Here is a 21,258-nt window from a genome sequence, read left to right as displayed (position 1 = left end):
CCCCGCCCCTCAAGCCCTTCAAACCGTTTATCTCGGGAGGCGCCGGACGTGACGCAACGCCCACACCTCTCAGGGCTGCCACCGGGGCGTGGCCTCGCGGTGAAGCCGAGCTGGACTGGCGGAAGTGACGTTATAAACCTGCGCCGGGAGCTCTGGAGGGTCGGCCAGGGTCGCCGCGGCGGGGGCCAGGGCCGCCGGCCGTTAGACGAGGCCTCCGTAGGTGGTGTTGGCGTCAGCCGTGGCCCCAGGTAACAGCCGGCTTGGCTTCCTCTCCTCCCGGGGCCGTGCGGAGGCGACCCTGCGGCGGGGCCGGCCTGGAGGCCGGGAGGAGGTGGATGGGCGCCCAGGCCGCGCGGGAACGCTCTCCGCTCGAGCCGCCGCCCCCGCCGCCCCGCCGGGCTGACGCGGGGCCGGGACCTCCTGTACTGCCGCCGTCTCTCCTTGTCGTTTTTGTATATGCGGCACTTCTGTGGTTTTAGGGTAACGATGTCCAAAAAGTAACTTTTCGTGTCTCTCTGACACTTTCTGAAGCGGGGTTCTCGTTTTTACGTTTGTAGCCTGTTTTTCAGGAGTGTGGCCCGTTGTCCTCACAGTGGTCATCGGGTTCCTGGTCCGTTCAGGAAATGTCAGTGTGTGCGCTGCAGCAGCTCATGCTTGAGGCGCATGTGGGTTTTGACTTTTAACTTGTAACTAAGACCCGCAAGGCTAGTGAGAACGTCCTGTTAGATAAGGTTTAACCTGATACCTAGTAATAATGCCGCACGTTTATCCTGTGGGACAAGGAGGTGCCGCGTGTGAGCATCACTTCACCTCACGTGATTCAACCGGTTCCCAGGGCAACAGCCCATCCCAACGGAACGGAACCAGGGCCTCTGAGCAGCCACTTGGTTCTTTTGTCTAAAAGTAACTTCAAAAATTAAGCCAAGAAAAAAGTAGTAATTTAAGGAAAGCCAGAGAGAGGCACACTTTGTATTCACGTCTTCTAGAGAGGTAAAGTTATTACATAAAATGGACAGCTTCTACAGTGTTTCATAAAGTGGCAGGTCAATACATGATCACAGTAAAGTGCATTGGATCCAATTAAATGTTCATTGAATTCAGTGCCCAAGACACTGAAGGTATAAAACTAATTGGAATATTTAAGAGCCTGAAATTGGCCCAATAGGGCTGTGTACACACAGCAAACTCAGGCATAAAGTTTGCTTGGGTATTTTTCCTCAAAAGAATTCAGTGCTGATTATGACACCTTAATTTTGAACATTAGGAGCATTTAAGTTAAACATGTAACAAAACGGTTTGTCCTTCGGGCAGTTTTGCGTGCAGTCACAGGCAACATGGAAGGACTGAGCTTTCAGCTTTATAGACAAAATGCTTCATTTGGGGGTTTGTGTGTGTGTCACCACGAAACCGGCTTATGAGATTGTAGAGCTCATGTGTGTCCTCACATCGACCTTCACCTTTTCAGGGCAGCGTCTTGGTGTGAAGAGAACCGAGAGCTGCAGGAGTTGCTAGTAGGTTGTGCTGGGGATGCTCCTGGGAGAGACCAGCTGCTGAGGCAGCGCCAGTGCAGAGGCTGTCGACTTGCCCAGAAGAAAGGCATCGCCATGGATCAGAACAACAGCCTGCCGCCCTATGCTCAGGGCCTGGCCTCCCCGCAGGTAACAGAGCGTCTGCTCTTGAAGATGGATTTGTGTTCCTCAAGCCTTTCACATCCTGGTGAGAAGGCCTCCTAGGCTTTGAAGAGGCATGATGGTGTATAATTTGCGGAGTCTCCGTGGAAGCAAAAATGTGTATTTGTCTATAAAAACATGTGCCCTGCAGGTGTTGTCTCCCTGTCTGTGGTTTACTTTTTAATTTTCTTTTTTTTTAAAAATATATTTTATTGATTTTTTACAGAGAGGAAGGGAGAGGGATAGAGAGAAACATCGATGAGAGAGAAACATCGATCAGCTGCCTCCTGCACATCTCCTACTGGGGATGTGCCCACAACCAAGGTACATGCCCTTGACCGGAATCGAACCTGGGACCCTTCAGTCCGCAGGCCGACGCTCTATCCACTGAGCCAAACCGGTTTCGGCTTAATTTTCTTGATGGTGCCTTTTGGAAAGTAGAAGTTCTTCCTTTTTCGATGGTCTCTTTATCACCATTGCCTCATAGTTCGTCTTCTGTGTCTTATCTGAGAAATCTGCCTACCTGAACTCATAAGGTGTTTTTCTGTGTAGTTCTTGTTTCTATGTGTATATCTGTCACTTATTTATTTGTTTTTAGCTCATTGTTACACATGGCGTAAAGAAAGGCAGACCTTTCAAAACCTGAGCCTTAGTCTTTTTAAGTTAACGTAACCTGCGTTTTTTTCTAGTCAGTGTTTTTGTAGAAGTTAGTGGTAGATGCAGTGGAATAATGTCTGTCCTTGGGGCCACAGTGTGTAGTTTGTCTTCCTCCTGTTCTTTCTGCCACCATGTTGGTGAGGTAGTTTGACATAAACGTCTTACACATTTCTAGTTTATGTTTTCTGCCAAATAAAGTGGCAGAGCAGGAAAGGGTTGTGGCTCCTGGGTCTTGCACTTATTTGAAAATCTAATGGAAACGGAACCCCTCCATGCAGACCAGTCAGGCGCGGCTTTAGGAGGTTCACAGCCGCCACGAGCTCTGCAGGCTCCACAGCCTCCATGGATGTCGGTGTTGGAAAATGTGCTTGTGATCTTGGCTCGTCTGCCAAGAAGCTCTGTGGTCTTTGGCAGCTCTTGTACCTGTTCTTAGTCTCGGTTTCCGGTTTCCTTCTTTAATGAAAAAAGAAGAGCGTGTGTTTCCCTTCCCAGAGAGCTGTAGGTAAGACTCGGGGCGATTAATAAATGCCATGATGTCTGGAAACGTTGAGAAGCAATGTAGAAAAGTAAATTGATATTCTGATAGATGCATTGGGTTTTGTTGATTTAACCTTTGAGAGCAATGATTAGCCTTTTTTAATAGTGTTAGAATAATCATCATGACCATTGCTGACACTCAGTGTTTTCAATGTGCCTATCATCCTGCTGGACGCTGTAAGTAGATTTCTCTAGGGTAACCATGTAATTTATCCAAGCTGGAAATGGGGTGCTACCTAGACGGTATGCAGGCTAATGGTTTAAACAAGGATGTGGGTCACCCCAGTGGTCTCCCTGATTCTTTCTAACAATCTCAGGGCATTATTGTCCCCTAGGTAGGCCTGAAGGGTTAAGCAACTTCCTCAGGTTCTCGCGTGTAATAAGTAGCAGATTTGGCTTTCACACCTAAGCTCCTACCTACTATATTATGGTAACTGAAGAAAGTGATGCGTGAAAGAACAGCAAGTTCCTCCCTATTAATGTTCAGTAACTGCATTTACACCAGAAGGCGTCTGTCTTTACACATCTCATCTGTTCTCTCACCAGGCAGCACCAACCAGCCTAACCCACCGTTCTGACTTTCCACAGGGCGCCATGACTCCTGGAATCCCTATCTTCAGTCCGATGATGCCGTATGGCACGGGGCTGACTCCACAGCCCATTCAGAACACCAACAGTCTGTCCATTCTGGAGGAGCAGCAACGGCAGCAGCAGCAGCAGCAGCAGCAGCAGCAGCAGCAGCAGCAGCAGCAGCAGGCAGCAGTGACGGCAGTGACAGCCGCAGTGCAGCAGTCAGCGTCCCAGCAGGCTCCTCAGGGGGCCTCAGGACAGACCCCACAGCTCTTCCACTCACAGACTCTTACCACTGCACCCTTGCCGGGCACCACACCCCTGTACCCCTCGCCCATGACCCCCATGACCCCCATCACGCCTGCCACGCCAGCCTCTGAGAGCTCGGGGATTGTGCCACAGCTGCAGTGAGTACTTGTGCCCTCGTGCTGCCTGGGAGGGTCCCTTGGCGCCTGCCACTGCTCTTTGTCTTCAGAGGCACCCATGGGTCTCGCAGGGACTGGATCACAGTTTCTGTCTCACTTGAGAGGGAAGCAGAGCTGTCCTAGTGAGTCGCCCTCAGTGAGAAGCTCTCCCAGCTTTAGAAGTTGGCAGCTTGTGCCTGTGCTCTTGGACCAGCAGAATCCCATGTGTGTTTTCTTGTTGTAGACATTTCCCTGTAGCTGGTTTGCTCAGTCAGGCCAGATAGCTACTTCCCTTGGCATGCTGTCTGTCTGTGGTACGGTTAGTTACTTAGTCATAGAATTAGTATGGTTCATAGTGGTCCTTGTTTTTTATTGGTTATTATGAGGGCTGCATATACATCTTTGAAGAGCTGTGGATGGCTGTTTTCACACAAGCTGAGGATGGCTGTTTTTGCCCTGAATGGACTTTTCTACCTAAAGGCAGTGGGTTCTATATGTAACAGGATTCGGGGGGGGGGGGGGGGGGGGGCATACAATATATTCACACAATGGGGAGGAGGAAGTATCTAACTGGTATAGAGATGGGTGGACGGCGGCCGCACAACACTGAATGCATTGGACACCACTGAGCGGTGCACTAAAACTGGTGAAGGTGCTAAAGTTTATGTTATGTGCTTTTCAAGACAATTTCAAAATGAGAAAAAAGAATACATTTAAGCCCCTAGCTGGTGTTCCTCAGTGGTTAGAGCATTGTCCTATGCACCCTAGGGCCGCAGTTTCTATTCCTGGTCAGGGCACATACCCAGGTTGCAGGTTCGATCCCTGCTTGAGGTGCATGAGTGAGGCAACCATCTCCCTCTCCCTCTCCCTTCTACTCTCTCTAGAATCAATGAAAAACATATCTCAGATGAGGATTAAAAAAAAAAGAATACATTTAACTGTTATATGACTAAGTGTGTGATAGATGCACCAAAATGTACTTGACTGAGTTCATACATGACAAGTGTTTCAGGCAGGCGTGTATTGAAGTTGATTGGAAGGAAATGGGTGATGTGGAGATGAAAACATTGCTGAGTGCCTTACAGCTGTGCACTGGCACCCACGGGAGGTGCGTCTGCAGGCTGGGTGCACTGTGCACAGGACAGTGATGCCGGGTCCATGCACAATAGTTTTATTCTGGGGGCACGGCGCATAGCAAGTCTACACTTTCAAGACCAGGGAACTATAGAGTAAAAATGTAGCTTGGCTCTGTTTAAATTTTTATTAAAATTTGTAATAAAGTTGTTTTTCGCTGTAGTATAGTTTTTCTTTTTTGTAAGTTATTCATAAAATAATACAAGAAGACTAAAAATGGGGGTCTTGGGCATAGATAATACATGGTTGTCTGTTTTTCATGATTTACTGAGAGTTAAGCAGAATAAAACAGGTTTTTTTCATTTGTTCTGAGTTATTGTTCTTCCAAAGGATACTTATTTTGAGAGGACTGAGAAAGTCATGCCTGCCCATTTTCTTTGTAAGGAGCGGTCTTGGGGTTAGCAGTGGTGGTGTTTCAGAGCTCAGAGATGAGGTGCGTCGGTACCGGTGAAAGGCTAGGGCTCTGGATAGATGGTTCCCAACTCTGCGCTGAGGAGCCACGTGTCTCCTGGGCAGGTTACCCCACTTAAGCCTTAGTATATGTGAAATGCTCACCATGGGATGTGTTACTTTTTAAACACCTAAAAATGTCAATAACTTATTAAAATTGAAATTAAGTTTAAATTTAATGAAATCAAATTAGTTCGAATGAAACAATCAGGTTTCTAGATAATCTAACACCTCATCCTGTAAAATTTAAATGAATAAATCATGTTTTCTTTTCAATTTTTTTGCAGAAATATTGTATCCACAGTGAATCTTGGTTGTAAGCTTGACCTGAAGACCATTGCACTTCGTGCCCGAAATGCTGAATATAATCCCAAGGTCAGAGCAATTTTAATATATTTCAAACTGTAGTACAGGAATTTACTTCTCAAGATCCCTGGATCAAAACGTTGTGTCATGGTAATAAAGGAATGCTGCTTCTGAAAGCCAACTGGGAATAGGAGGTCACTTCCACAGGCGTTGATGTGCTTGTGTTCTGCCTTATTAATTCCTTCTGGAGGTGAAGGTTTTTCAAGCAAAGTTTATAGTTACAGAAGCTAGTCGTGGGAAGCAGCAAATATAAGGTAGAAGTAGAGGCCCTCGTGTAATTAAAGAAAAAAAAATTGAGCCCTGGCCTGTGTGGCTCAATTGGTTAGGCTTGTCCCAGGCATTGGAAGGTCCCTGGCTCGCTTCTCGGTCAGGCCCCATGCCCGGATTGTAGGTTTGGTCGTATGGGAGGCAGGCCAATGTTTCTCTGTCACATCAATGTTTCTCTCCCTCTCCCTCTCCTCCTTTCCTCCCTCCTTCCCTCTCCCTTCCTCTCTCAATAATAAATAAATAAATAAATAAATAAATAAATAAATAAATAAATAAATAAATAAATAAATAAATTTGCAGGTACTCCCTATCTTACAGGAATGTAGGAAAGAATATACAAGTCGTGGTTCAACTCAGTCATCACAGTTCTGCTTCCTGTGCGAAAGCTTGTGCCCTGCTTGGTGATGGGAGGTCCTGCCTGGGGGCGCGTGCGGATGCTATGGTGGCTGTGCGCAAGGACTTCTTAGCTGTCATTGTCTAGTTTTCCTCATGTTAATGACTCTTCACCATTCCAGCGGTTTGCTGCGGTCATCATGAGAATAAGGGAGCCCCGGACCACAGCCCTGATCTTCAGTTCCGGGAAAATGGTGTGCACGGGCGCCAAGAGGTAGGTGCAGAGAGGCCGTCTGTCTGTGTTTTGTGTGGTCTCGGTGGTAGGCGGATGCATTAATCAAATGCTGTTGTTGCTTTCTTACTGCAGTGGTTGGCTCTAATCACTCTAGTCGGCAGTAATTTCATTTTTTTAAAGTCAGGCCTGGCCCTGGCTGGTTGGCTCAGCTGGTTGGAGTGTCATCTCGTACACGGAAAGGTGGCAGGTTCTGTTCCTGGTCAGAGCACATACCTGGACTGCGAGTTCGATCCCCGGCTGGGGCGTGTACAGGAGGCAACTCATCAGTGTTTCTCTCTCACATTGATGTTTCACTCTCCCTTTCCCTTCCTACCTCTCTAAAAATCAACTTTTAAAAATCCATAAAAAAATAAAACTTAGGCAAGACTTTTGGACATATGTTACCATTGCTTATTTCCCTACAATTCAGTTGCATTTTATGTGTTTTTTGGTAAAATATTACATCACAACTATTAAGGATTCCTTTATGTAAAAAATTCATGCCCAAGGGGGAAAAATCTGCCTAGGGATGAGGAGAGAGCCGCAGACCCCCTTGGCTCTGGCAGTGACGTGGTGACAGGTGCCGCTGCCCTCGTGGGGAATGGTGTTGGTTCTGACAGTCTGAGTCGTGCGCCTTCGTGTCAAATGCTGTTGCCTGTGCTCTGCCTCAGTGTGAAGAGAGCCCCTCTGCGAAGGCCTTGACTAGTCTAAGCCTAACAGCCCACAGACTTGGTAGGAGACACAAGGAGGGGGATTAAACAGAAGTGAAGTAAATATAAATAAACTCCGAAAATAAAAGGTGATTGATGCACTTGCAGGTGTTAATGTAGAGAGGGGCTGTGGAGCTTTTGCTAATTCTGAAATTGAACGTCGTCTTTTAAGGAAGTCATGGGTGTGGACATTCTGGCTCTGGTCTCAAAGTGTTTTCGAAGGCGAGACATGGGGTCTGCCCTGGCTCCACGTCCCTCTTCATTTTGGCGTCTTTACCAGCTTGTTTTACTTGGGACGCGGCTGGGGAACGTGGGGTTTTCCAGTGGATGCTCCATGTGTTGCTTTCACCGCAGGCACGCTGTCTTGTACCTCACAAGGAACAGTGGGTATCTGTGTGGGTGACTTTTCTCAAGATAAGAAGTCATAAATACATTTATTTTTATTGAAGAAAAAAAAGGCACTGCGTGTACTGTTACTTTTTGTCATTCCTGACCTTGTACCCGAGAGTCTTGTTTAGGATGGTATCATTGCTCTCATTCTCCGTGTTCTACATAAGCTCTGCGTTCTGAGTCAGTTTTATCCAACTGGTGAGTTATAGAAATGGACATAAAATAGGGGAGAACTAATGTGTGCATTCTTTAAGTACAAACCTCACCAGTATTTTCTTATCAAAATGAAGCTTGTTCATTTTCTCTCAGTAGGAATTTGTGAGCTAAAACACAAAAGCAGTGGTCATGATGGTGACTGTATGCGCACATCTGTAAACCCCGGGGGCTGGCAGTAATGGGGTGCATTGGAAAGGTGATCATTTTGGTAGGCCTAGTTTCCTAAATTTGTTTGTGTCTGCATTTCTCTTTTCTTATTGGGAAGGGGTGACCAGTTCACACTTTGTAAAGTGACTCATTTAAATAACTATTTTAGCTGGCTCTGAGTATGAATAGCACACTTTTTCCTTTCCCTAGTGAAGAGCAGTCCCGACTAGCAGCAAGAAAGTACGCCAGAGTTGTGCAGAAGTTGGGTTTCCCAGCCAAGTTTTTGGACTTTAAGATTCAGAACATGGTGGGGAGCTGCGATGTGAAATTCCCCATAAGGTTAGAGGGCCTGGTGCTGACCCACCAACAGTTCAGTAGGTAAGTCTGAAGGGTGTTGGGATTGCTTTTGGCAGCAATCTGTTTACAAGTTCATGATAAATTGTCTGTAGCTCCCACTGTGTTTACTGTGGAGGTTTCTCCCGATGGCTGGAGTGACATCTCTGGGTCTCGCTGGCCTTCCCACTGCATGTGGTAACATGAAAACCCCCTTTACTGGGTGAAATTTTTTTTTTTCAATTTATACCTTTTTTATTGTTATACCGGGTGAAATTAATTCCCCTTCTGTATGTTCCATCATCATATTGCTCAGTGACTACATTTCAAATGTGTGAATTAGCCCTTTGTACGCCATAAGCATCTGTAGACGTATAGATGGTTTCTGTTTTGGGCGCGTGGCAGTTAACTAGTTAAACCCACCACCTTGTGCATCAACCTTCCCCCTTCGGTCTACTCACCATTATCAGATCCACCAGCGAAGGGCATGGTTGAGGGACATGAATATTCTTTCTGCTTCTTCCTGCTGAGAACTACCAGGTAGATGGTCCCTCCCCAGCCTCCCTGCTTGCAGCACCCCTCAGGCTTACTGTGCCCTTTGGGGTACCAGGGCCTTTGCACATCCCACTTTCATACTTGGCATAGTCTCACTTTTGCTTTGAGCACTCCCACTCAACATTTCTTACCCGAGCACCTCTTCCTCAGAGAAACCTTCCTGAATTTTCTGCTCAGTGACACACACATTCTGTTTTCAGTCTCTGAACTAATGCCATGAGATTTCTAGGTTTAGAATAAGACACGTGAGTAGAGCATCCAAACGGTGGAGTCAGGGAAAGATTCATTCTCTACCCAGTATCTGCTCCAGCACTTTGGTTAAATTGCCCGACCAGGGTGATCAGCTAGAGAATATTTCAATGTAAGGAGATGAGATGAGAATGATTAAAAGGCAAAACGTTGCTGTCAGATCTGAGAAGCAATGTTACCCCTAAACCTGTCCAGAATAACACTGGGTAAGGGTCAGAGAGACTTTAGGACATTTATGTAAAGCTCTTGTTATGCCAGAAAGTCCACACTCAGTAGAGAGTGACTTAGTCCTCAAGTGCAGGTGACCGGTTGCCCTCCCTGGCCTTCTGCCCCCTCTCCTTTGATGCCCCTTGAGGAGCTGGGCTTGGCCTCCTTACAGCTGTTTGTTTCGTGTTTTTGTTTATAAAGGTTTTCATTTTACCTAAAAGCATGGGCAACTTTTAACTTATAAATTATTCTTTATGTTTTCCTTATAGTTACGAGCCAGAGTTATTTCCTGGTTTAATCTACAGAATGATCAAACCCAGAATTGTTCTTCTTATTTTTGTTTCGGGAAAAGTTGTATTAACAGGTAAGTTGTAACAAGAAGTGGTGTCTGAAGATTTGAAAGTTTAAAGAACGTCATTTTCTCCACGTGAGAAGTAATTTCGTTGGTAGCTACTTGCAGAGGCCTTTTCTTTTTCTTTTTAAAATATATTTTATTGATTTTTCACAGAGAGGAAGGGAGAGAGATAGATAGCCAGAAACATCGATGGGAGAGAAACGTCGATCAGCTGCCTCCTGCACATCTCCCACTGGGGATGTGCCCGCAACCCAGGTACATGCCCTTGACCGGAACCGAACCTGGGACCTTTCAGTCCGCAGGCCGACGCTCTATCCACTGAGCCAAACCGGTTTCGGCCAGAGGCCTTTTCTTTCCTCAAACCCCCCCCCCCCCCCCCCAAACATGCTGGCAAGAAACATACCGGAGAGGAGGGAAAATCAGACCCCATTCCTACTGGTCCTTCAGCCCAGGCTTGACCTGTGGGGAGGGGAGAAGACGGGCATCACATTGGATAAGAGATGGAGTTCTCGTGGGAAATTGTCCTAAAGCCTTTGCATTCATCAGCAATGTGGTTTTGAGACGACAAAGGGAGATTCGGAGGAGCTTGGTGGGAGGCAGCAGTTGGGGAATACTGTTCATCCATTGTTACTGTGCCTGTGGCCCTGATCTGGTGCAGGGACCAGCACCGTGATGCCTGCAGAGAGGGAGGCTGAGTCACATAGGGCATCGCTTTTGTAATTTAAAAAGCCCTTTTAAGGAAACTGGTTTAAAAACAAAATTGTGACAAGGGGTTTTATCATTAATGTTTTAATGCCTGCGTCTGCTAGTCTACCTCATGGAGAGATTTGTGCTAGCGGTTTTAAAATCATAATTTTGCCTCTCAATAGGTTAAGAAATGCCATTTTAGACTCTCATCACTACCCTACTTGTCTTCATAGGTGCTAAAGTCAGAGCAGAAATTTATGAAGCCTTTGAAAACATCTACCCCATCCTCAAGGGCTTCAGGAAGACAACGTAATGGCTGGCCTGCCCTCCCACCCACTTGTAAAAACACATCCGTTTTGGTACATTTAAGTGGTGGTGGTGTGGGTGGCCTGGGTCCGCATGGGTTGCAGCCTGCATGTACGCCTGGGCACACACCAGGTGTTACTGTAGTGCTGCCTGTCTATTTAGATTTAGATTTTAAACTCTTACTGCTGTTGACAAGTTGGTTTAAGAGACAAAACTTTGGTGTTAAAGCCACCTCTACAATTGACTGGACTTTTAATTTTGTTTGCTTTATTCCCCATAAACCACAGTTTTTATATTTCTACCAGAAAAGTAAAAATGTTTTTTACAAGTGTTGTTTTTCTAATTTGTAATCCTAGGGTTTATTTTTGTGCCAGACACATTCCGCCCTCTCAGTATTGCAGGACAGATGTATTAATGAACACAGATGGCTGTAAATATTTCTCTCCTCAGTACTCTGTACAATAAATGCTGTTTATAAAAGTGTTAGGTTGATGTTATAAATGATGCCTTGTAAGATTTATGTGATTCTGTTAAAAAGGTTGTATTTTAGATATAATGCCTGAAACCGCTTCATTGTGTGTGTTCTTGTTGTTTCAATCAACATGTCATTGTCTGTTGCAATGGGAATGGAAGAACTGCCCGGAGGCTTGTTACCCATCAAACACGTCTACCATGGTCATGCACCGAGCTCTCCTTTTTCCCAGAGACGTTGTTGCCTGTGACTCGCCCTAGCCCTGTCCCAGCACATCTGTTTTATTCCTCAAGTCTTCTCTCCATCTCTTTTCCTTAACATTTCAGGCCATTTGGCTGGTGGATCCTCCATGTGTTGGGCCGTTTGCTAATTCGTGGTGTGGTTCCCTGTCCCGTCTCAGCTCCTGCATGTGGGGCTGCATCCAGATGCTTGACCCTTTCATTAAGGCTGAGTGCGTGTTCTTCTGTTAGGAATCAAGTATGTGGTTGTCTCTCTTCTCATTATTTGTTAGGGGGTTGCAGATGATGAAATTCTAATCATTTCCCTTCTCCTCATATTCATTAGTTTATTATCCTCTACACTGAAAATTCTTAATATTTAAAAACACATGGGATGAGTTAAAATATCCCAGTCAGTCATTTCACATTATTAGACACACAACAGTTTTACACACTACCACAAACGATTATTGGAAGTGTTACAGTATATTTTTTGCTGTGCTTTCTGAATTGGTAAGGCCAGAGCCAGTGGGCTGCTCCCCCACATGGGCTGTCTGGTGGGGCAGAGTCTGGATTGGCAGCAGTGATGGACGTCCTCTGCAGGAGCCATAAAATGTTTTGACATTTCTAGAGGCTACTGAGTTGTGTGATGTATTTGTACATGAGAAAGGGCGGAGGGTGGTTGGGGGCGGGCACGGGGGATGGCAGGTGGTGACAAGGAAGAGTTGGGCCAACTCAGGACACAGACCACTCTGCAGATCCTTCTGTAGATCGTCTCTTTTTACTCTTCACAAAAGAGCCATTTTCTTTTTAAGTTTTATTCCATCACAGGTCCACACACATGTGAAACACATGAAACCAAACACTTAGAAAAATAAAGACACAGATGTACAAATATTTAAAAAATATGTGATCATACTAGGAATACCACCTGTAATGGTATCTTGGTGTGTGTTCAGATCTGTACTGTACTGGATGTGCATACAGGTCTGCATCAAAAACTGCATAGATACACTAAAATATATGTAATTCCCTGTTACTGGGCATTTTGTTTCACTAATATTTAGACACTAGAGGCCCAGTGCATGAAATCTGTGCGTGGGGGGGGGGGGGGCGGCGCGGGAGGGTGGTCTCTCAGCCTGGCCTGCACCCTCTCGCAATCTGGGACCCTTCGGGGGATGTCCAACTGCTAGTTTAGGCCCAACCCCGCAGGATCGGGCTTAAACCAGCAGTTCGACATCCCTCTCGCAATCCAGGACCGCTGGCTCCTAAATGTTAGCCTGTCTGCCTGATCGCCCCGAACTGCCTCAGCCCCCATGGCTTTGTCCAGAAGGACATCTGGAAGGTAGTTCAGCTGTCTGGTTAGTCTAATTAGCATATTACACTTTTGTTATTATAGATTGTAAATAAGGCCTAAAACATCTTTGTGCCCCTCTCTCTGGTACAATTATTCCGTTAGGATAACATCCTAAAAATGGAATTGCAAGGTCTAAGAGGTTATGAGCACTTTTAAGGCTATTTGAGGTTCTCTTTAAGGTGTATCTGTTACATCTTGCTTCCAAACAAATTCTTCTGTGTAGCCAGTGCCCAGGCTGCAGCTCTCAGCACAGGTGTAGACGGCCAGGACACCCCAATCAACACTCTTGCCCAGCCTGTCGGCCTTTAGGTAGTTGAGCAGCTGAGGCATGACCTGAGAAGACAACACAGAGACCTGCTCAGGCGAGGAGCGCCGTTTGCCTTCAGCAGACCTTCCCTGCCAGGCTGATCCTGAGCTGTCACGTTTCCACGCTACACAGAATTATAGACATTATGCAATGTACGGACTGAACAATATAAAAATATTTTGCAGGCTCTGTCCTCAGAACCTGTTTCATTTGGCATCTTTCACTTCCATTTGAGAAAGAAGTTCCCAAATATAAGACTGGCCGATCCATTTGGCTTGGCTGGTTATCTAATTAATTTTATTAACAATGTGCCATAAAATAGGACAGGCTTCTATCCGGGAAACTTTTTCTTTCTGTCATTTGAACAGCAGGTGCTGGTGCAATGACTGAAGGAACACTAGGTTAATGAATGCAAAAAGGAAATCCGTTGATGTCTGCTCAGGAGGCCAGCAGTTGGATGGAAGAGTGAAGGTCTGCCCCCACCAGTAGGAAACTGCTTCACACACACACTGGCAGCTCATCTCGGCATCAAGAGCTTTGTGACTAAGAACCAACCAGTGTTGGATGCAGTCCTCAGAATCCCCTTTCTACCCTAAGGAACAAGTATTACCTACCAATCTGTAAGGTTACTGAATCCACTGTTAGAGGATTGATTTCCACCCAACCCCAAAATGATTCTGATGCTAACAATCTCTTTTGAAAAAACATTTACCTTAATGGTACTTAATGTGCCGTAATGATACATCCATTTGTTTTCCTAACAAATCCACAAATCCACATTAAATAGAGCAAGTTCGGAAACACTCCTCTCACAAAGTAGTCATGCCCTGATCAGTGGAAGATGTATTATTTAAAATTACAAAGAGAACAACAGAGGCTCTGAAAATAATGCTGTATTTATACTGGGAGGTGGGGGCTGGTCCAGAGGTTAAAGCGAACACATGTAAACCCTCATCACTGTAGAAGCACACTGATATCTGGAAATTAGTAAAATTATAAATGACAGGAAAGTCATGTTACTTAGAGATGGAAAAACTACCAAATAAAGCAGTAAGACACAGTTTTAAGCCCGGAGGTGGGGCAGGAAACATGATTTTCATGGTAGGGCAATTTCTGTAATACCATTCAGACCCTGTGCATATGTTACATTGGTAGTTTTGTAATGTTTTAAAAACAAAGCAGGGTAATTACCTAATGAAATAATTCGTATTTAAGGTCATACCTGGAATTCAAATATTCTCTTGGCTCCACAGGGGCAGTCTGGAATATCCTCCTCTTGGGGGACATTTTCACCAGAGATCCAGATGGGGGCAAGCCCTCTGCCATACCTGAGAATCTGAAATCAATTAGGATCACATTCCGATCACCCACATCTTACCTAAGAGTTTCCCCGCCCCTACCCCACATATTCTCAAAGTTAATTCCTTTTCAATGTTATCAAAGCAATGATTTTAGCCTCTCCAATTCAGGATATCAAAGTTGAATCTGAATCTTGTGTTCTGTGAACGGACTGACAATAAGCCTATTCCCCGATTCTGACTCGAACATGCAGCGTCTGTGCTTTCCTTCACACAGGTTATCAGGAACCTTCATTTTTAAAGGGACAAATACCAAGTGAAACAAAGTGTTTCAGTAAATGCCACTTGGAGAGGCACATTTCTTAAGATATTATGTAACAATGGAATGGTTTTCCTTTATTTTGTTTAAAGCACACAGTGCTGAACACCATCTTGTCAGTGTTTCAACCTAAATCAACTCTTCCTAGGAGGTCCTGGATACTGATGTGATCCAGTGACTGGCTTATGGAAGTTTTCTCTCGTGACTGCTGTTCACGGCCAGGGAGTGAAGGGGAAGAACAGAAATGAGCGAGGGAAGCGTGCTGAGCAACCTCCCTCTTTGTTTCACACCGCGGCTGTGATTACATAAGCTCATGATGTAACTCCAGGATCCAGGATTCTTTTTACAAAACCAGTATCTGTGTTACCATGTCTTGTTGAAAATACATCCTTCACTGCCCCTAGAGGTGTTGCAGGTGTGGCTGCCATGTCCCTTCTGTGTCATTAGGTGGCAGAGAGGAGAGAGGTTTGCCTACGCCCACCATCCTGGCCTTGGACATCTGGATGGTTGACAGCCTGACACCTGGCGCCTGTGCTGGGCTGCTGGGTGACCTGGAGCCCATCAGGTGTGAACTCAGTGCTGTTGCAGCAGCCAGACAAGACCGGGCCACGTGCTCATGGCAAGAACCACCTGGTTAAAGTCTGATCCAGGGGCCAGGAAGGGCATGCACCCGGCTTGGGCAGGCTGGTCAGTGGGATGGACTACAGCTGTGAACACGGTCACCTCAGGAGAGATGGGGCTCCTGCTGGACCAGCCCGGGTGCTGGCCTCTGACCTGCAGAGTGCAGAGCCAGGGCCTGACTCACTTCACAACAGAAAGATGTGCCTTGTGCTGCTGTGAGGGCCGTCGCGGCCTGAGAAGTGCTCTCAGTGCAGCAGAGTGCGGGCTGCTAGTCATTTATGCCGGATGCTGGGGTGAAAGCAGTCCCATGTGCTCAGCCAGCAGATGTGCCACTGGCCCGCTGCTGCTGGGGAGGCCTTGGGGATCATAGATGCTCACTCACACGTTATGAGGGGGGTGAGGGTGCTGGGTAACCCGGCAGTTACATGCGTTGTGTACAGGGTTCTTCCAATAAAGGCAACTACATTTGTTTACACTGACAGTATGTGCAATGATCCAACTGCACAGTGAATGCTAGAAGACTTGGAGCGGATAATATAGTCGCTCTCACAATGCCAAAAAAAGGGAAGAAAAATAAAACACATCCTATATGATAGTGTAACTTTTGTTCTCTCAGTAACTGCTAAAAGGATCATAACAGGAAAAACACCTTCCCTTTGTGTGAAGGGCTGCTGTGACGAGAGAGCTTCTAAGGATAACACCCCTAAAATAAATCCCTAAGAGAACACAGGAGGGAACCATGCGAGCTCTACTTTACCTGTTCTGGTTCCAGGGCTATTTTATTTTTAAACTCCTGGAAAATCTTATCTTCCCTGGATTCATGTTTTGCCATGGATTCCAATTCTTCTGCAGGTGCCTCACCTAAAAACCATCCACACAACCATTATGGCAACAGGAATCATCCCCAGGACTCAACAATTCACACTGCTTGAGGGCAGCCAGTTTCAAACAACCCACTAAGTGTTGAATGAATCAGACAGTGAGGGCCAGATGTTCCCAAGGGCTTTCCCTATTTAAGTTCTTTCAGGTTGGCTCTGCATGACCACCTGAATTTCCAGGTGCTCCATGAAGCACTATTCACTACCCAGGTTCCTGGTGACGACTTCTTTTCAGTAAAGTTTCAAATTTAAAAGAACAGACCCAAGTCCTGGGCTCAGGACGCTGTGACCAGTACACATTAGGACACTCAAAAAACGTGAGGCCTTCTTTTTAAAAAAATGGTTTTGTTGATTTTAGAGAGACAAGGGAGAGGGAGATGGAAATATAGTTGAAAAACGTCCATTGGCTGGGGATCGAGTCACAACTGGGTCATGTGCCTTGACTGGGAATCAAACTGAGGACCTCTTGATTCATGGGACAATGCTCAACAGGGAGCCACCCAGGCTGGGCCATGAGCACTTCTTATCACTATCACCCTTATGCCACCTGGACTCTTACTTCAAATCTCCTCACGCTTCTCTTCCCAGCTGTCCCACTTGCTCAGCGGTCCTGCCAGCTTGTTCCTCTGCACTCTTAGCTCCTAGGACCCCAGCCACCTGCATCACTGCTGTCCCCAACAGCAGTTAATCTTTGTGACAAGTATTACTATATATTTCTGATGTCCTTATATGAACTATAGACCAGTAAGTCAACATTCTAATCTAAAATATAATTTTGTGGTGGTTCTTAAGAGCTCGAGTTCTAGTGAGTGAGACGTGAGCTCAAACTCCATTTAAAACCTAACAACTTGTGTCAGTTACATGACCAAACAAGTTACACCCAGAACCTCAAAGTCCTCACTGCAAAGTGGGGTTGCTAATTAATTGTGATTTTCATGAGGTCATGCCCAGAAGCCCTTGGTGCAGAGTAAGTGTTGAATAAATGCTGCTGCCAATCAGCCTGTCAGGTATCTGATCAGCAGAGGCTCTGGAGTATGATCAGCTCTAGAGAATTAACCAAATTATGTGTGTAAAACTGGTCATATTACAGGGTTCCAGGGCAGGAGGGTTAGGGAAACCGAGGCAGCAAAGTTAAAACAAGCCCAAACAGTGTGGGCAATTTGCAGTTAGCATGTAACTAATAAGCCATTATCTTCCCCAGCCAAGGACTGAGAGCAAGTGGTTAAAAACCTCCCTAAAGAGAGAACGCAGAAAGGGCCGTTTTACTTCCTAAGCAGAGAGGCCAGCAGTCTCAGGCTTGGCAAGGTAAAGTTGCCAGGTGCTTCTCATGAATTCTGGGAAGGACACAACAAAGTAAACAGGGACCTTGAGAATTAATCTGCACCAAAATATCCAGCAGAGTAATTTTGAAACCTACAGACAGGAGAGTATATAATGCCACAGACCCCCACCCAACTGGTTCTGCAGATTAGCCGAGAGTCTGTCAGCGCTTCCTAAGCCACATGCACAAGTTTGCTTGCTTTGCTTTTTCACCAAAGGTGCATGCTTTAACTCAGTGGTCGGCAAACCGTGGCTCGCGAGCCACATGTGGCTCTTTGGCCCCTTGAGTGTGGCTCTTCCACAAAATACCACGTGCGGGTGCGCACGTACAGTTGCGCACGTACAGTGCGACTGAAACTTCGTGGCCCATGCGCAGAAGTCGGTTTTCGGAAAGGAGATAGATGAAACAACTACAGTGGGGCCTTGACTTACGAGTTTAATTCGTTCTGAGACCGAGCTCGTTAAGGAGCTCGTTAACTCAAATTACTCTGTCAACTCAAAGCAAAAAATCGGCTGAGAGACAGCTGGTATCTCAAAAAACTCCTTAGTCGGGACACTCGTAAGTAAAGGCCCCACTGTATACAAGACGAGTGTGGATGGGAGAGTTGGAAGGGGTCGACCTCAGCGAACGTACCTCAATCAGATTGAGGACGTTTTTAGCAAAGGCCAGCTTAGGAGTACCCTAAGTTAATAACCATGTACCTACCTATATAGTTTAAGTTTAAAAAATTTGGCTCTCAAAAGAAATTTCAATCGTTGTACTGTTGATATTTGGCTCTGTTGACTAATGAGTTTGCCGAACACTGCTCTAACTGCTTTATTAAATTGGCTTTTCGCAATGCACTGGAGGTCTCTTGCTTAAATTTATATGAGAAGATAAGGATCAAGGTGGGGACAATGAGATGCCTCTCACTTCGAAAGGGCCTGCTGGCCCTGGCCGGGTGCTCAGTTGGTTAGAGCGTCATTCTGATACACCAAGGCTGTGGGTTCCATCCCAGTCAGGTCACATAGAAGAATCAACCAATGAATGCATAAATAAGTGAACAATAAACTGATGTTTCTCTCTTTCTTTTCCCCTCTCTCTAAAAATCAACATCAAGAAACCATATTTAAAATCAATGAAAAAAGGAAAAAGAAAAAAGTGCCCCAGATTCTCTCACGTACGCCATCTTGATCTGAGGAATAGACCTTGAACCCAGATGAACGTACCAATTTCCCAGCATCCTGTGCAGCCCTACCCAAGTGCCACCTGCACACTTCCTGTGACTGACATACCTCATGGACCCAGAATGTGCCTGACATGTGTCACGGTGGGAGGAACAAGAAGGGTGTCGTCAGATGAGACAATATTGGAAGGTTCTGTACTGCAGCCTCCAAAGTGAGCTGGCTTTTCCTGTCAGCACCTCTCTTCTGGACACTCTAAGCCCACTGTTTCAAGCATTGCATACAATCACTTAATGAATAAAGTTCTGAAACCGACTCCTTACCCATGCTCCCTATAATCTCCGGTTCATCTTCTTTTTCTGAAACTTCAGGTGTAATCTCATCTTCTGTTTCTATTACAATTTCAAATTCTGGAAAAAGGAAGTTGTGATCTGGAATTGTATTGTCCACATTACCTGAAACAAAAAAAGGTAACTTGTACCACCAGTAATAACTTAGTTTTAAGCCTAAACCGGTTTGGCTCAGTGGATAGAGCGTCGGCCTGCGGACTAAAGGGTCCCGGGTTCAATTCCGGTCAAGGGCATGTACCTGGGTTGCGGGCACATCCCCGGTGGGAGATGTGCAGGAGGCAGCTGATCGACGTTTCTCTCCCATCGATGTTTCTGGCTATCTATCTCTCTCCCTTCCTCTCTGTAAAAAATCAATAAAATATATTTTTAAAAAAACCCACTTAGTTTTAAGAATGGTCTCCCAGTATATTTCTAAAGTATATTCCAATACAGTAACAGCTTCTCCTAGTAAATTAATATATATAACTCCAACACTTTAGGTTGCAGACCATTAAATGCTGCTCCTATGAGACCTAACTAAGTGGGCACAATCTCACAGCTCTTCCTACTGGGGATCAAGCTGCAACCGCAGGGCGTGCCCTGACTGGGAATCCAAGGGAGACCCTTCCTGCACCACAAGACCAACTCAGCCACACTGGCCACGGCACACAGCTCTTCCTTCATAAAGGTGGTGTCGCTACCGAACTTCTGAGAAGTATCATAGCTTTTCTAATTTTAACTTTTCTGGGCAAAATAAAAATCAGTTGGTAGATGCTCTGAAGCTGAGCTGGAATTTAAACAGAAGATGGACTCACCTGCCTGTCTACACGCCTGCTTATGCCCGCATCTCCAGTCCACAGCCTGGTGGTCCTTACTGCAGTAATGCGCCTGGCGACATCGCGAGCACGTCTTGGGGCCTAGACAGCCGCACACCCTGCAGAGCTGAGCCCCGGACTGGAGCTGGAGGCGCACGGACTCTCCCGTCTCTGGGGGAGGATCCTCAGAAGGCGGCTCATGGGAGTAAAAGTCATTTTTCCTGGGTAGCTGATTTCTAAAAACTAAGAAAAATGAGAAGAAACATTGCATTTTAAATAAAACAGTATGTCAATTCAAATCATTTAGCTTCCATTCCACACAGGAATAAAAGACATAAGGCCATTTTTGCTTTCGGTGAACTTATGTTATGAGAGAAGAGGGAGAAAAAGTGGAAAAGAGAAATAAAGTCTTCAGGTCTAGAAACTAGTTTGGGGACCCCCGCCGAGCCGGCTCCAGTCAATCCGGTTACCATCGAGCCTAACAGACGGCAAAAATGCGGAAAAGCTGTTGGGACCCGGCTTTCTGAACCCCGACCTTTTTAAAGTCTGAATATGAGCCAGCGCACGGAGTACCGGTTCGATAAGAAAAGTCGCGTCTGGAAGGCGCGGAGGCGGGACCCGAACCCCAGGAGGCGGCGCCCCCGCCCGCCGCCCTCTCCCCGCCGCTCACCGCGAAGGCCCGCACAGCAGGGCGGCGCGCGGCAGCAGAAGAGGAACAGGCCGCGGTGGAAGGCGTCGGCGCGGCCCGGCAGGGGCGCGTACAGCTGCAGCACGAAGGCCAGCGGGCGGCCGCACAGCGAGCACGCCAGCGCCGCGGGCCCGGGCAGCCCGGCCTCGCCCAGCCACGCCGGCCGGCCGCCGACCTTGCTGGGGAACTGCTGGCTGCGCAGCCGCCAGGCCGGCGCCACCTCCGCGAAGCCCAGCTCCGCCGCCCCGGCGCGCACGACCGCCATGCGTGGGTATTGCCACCTGGAGCCGCAGCCCCCGCCGGAAGGCGGAAGGCGGAAGGCGGGTCCCGGAAGGCGCACCGGACAGCCGACCGGAAGCGGTTGGACGAGGGGTGTGACCAACTTCCGGTGTCGTGCCTGGGATCGTGAGGTGCCGCGGCACGCGGGTTGTGTGAGCTCGGGCGACAGTCCGGACACCGACTGCGCGGACACGCGCCCACTTCCGCTGCCCTGGCGTCTGCGGGCGCGAGTCCGGGCGGAGCTGCTGGGGCTTCTCGAGGGAACGCGCTGCCGAGTGTTAGGGCGGAGACGAGGGGCCGCGGGGAGCGCGGGGAGGGGGTGAGGGCAAAAGCTGGAGGATGAGAAGGGAAGGGTTAGGGAAGGCTTAGGGGTCAG

General features: G+C 47.0%; 2 protein-coding genes across 5 annotated transcripts; one reads left to right on the top strand and one right to left on the bottom strand.

Annotated features, from left to right (window-relative positions):
* The first annotated feature begins 102 nt into the window (after positions 1 to 102).
* On the top strand, positions 103 to 12,140 carry TBP (TATA-box binding protein). The gene is made up of 8 exons (XM_081115480.1): positions 103 to 248; positions 1,466 to 1,658; positions 3,453 to 3,841; positions 5,710 to 5,797; positions 6,571 to 6,662; positions 8,336 to 8,503; positions 9,739 to 9,833; positions 10,745 to 12,140. The coding sequence occupies exons 2-8, from the start codon at positions 1,605 to 1,607 to the stop codon at positions 10,822 to 10,824; spliced, it is 966 nt and encodes a 321-aa protein (XP_080971606.1). The 5' UTR covers positions 103 to 248; positions 1,466 to 1,604; the 3' UTR covers positions 10,825 to 12,140.
* A 169-nt stretch (positions 12,141 to 12,309) lies between these two features.
* PDCD2 (programmed cell death 2) lies at positions 12,310 to 20,888 on the bottom strand. 4 transcript variants are annotated; one of them, XR_013995471.1, is made up of 6 exons: positions 20,586 to 20,888; positions 19,916 to 20,158; positions 19,095 to 19,226; positions 16,167 to 16,270; positions 14,394 to 14,499; positions 12,310 to 13,197 (listed from the first exon to the last, which is right to left on the bottom strand). XR_013995471.1 is itself a non-coding variant. In XM_081115478.1 (6 exons), the coding sequence occupies exons 1-6, from the start codon at positions 20,866 to 20,868 to the stop codon at positions 13,039 to 13,041; spliced, it is 1,035 nt and encodes a 344-aa protein (XP_080971604.1). In that variant the 5' UTR covers positions 20,869 to 20,888; the 3' UTR covers positions 12,310 to 13,038. The 4 variants fall into 4 exon arrangements, 2 of the variants coding, with proteins under 2 accessions (XP_080971604.1, XP_080971605.1); XM_081115478.1 differs by having other exon boundaries at positions 14,394 to 14,507; XR_013995472.1 differs by lacking the exon at positions 16,167 to 16,270 and having other exon boundaries at positions 14,394 to 14,507.
* Positions 20,889 to 21,258: the final 370 nt, after the last annotated feature.

Source organism: Myotis nattereri (assembly GCF_964212035.1).
Source record: "Myotis nattereri genome assembly, contig: HAP1_SCAFFOLD_96, whole genome shotgun sequence".
Taxonomy (NCBI): domain Eukaryota; kingdom Metazoa; phylum Chordata; class Mammalia; order Chiroptera; family Vespertilionidae; genus Myotis; species Myotis nattereri.
This window is presented reverse-complemented; position numbering and strand designations above follow the sequence as displayed.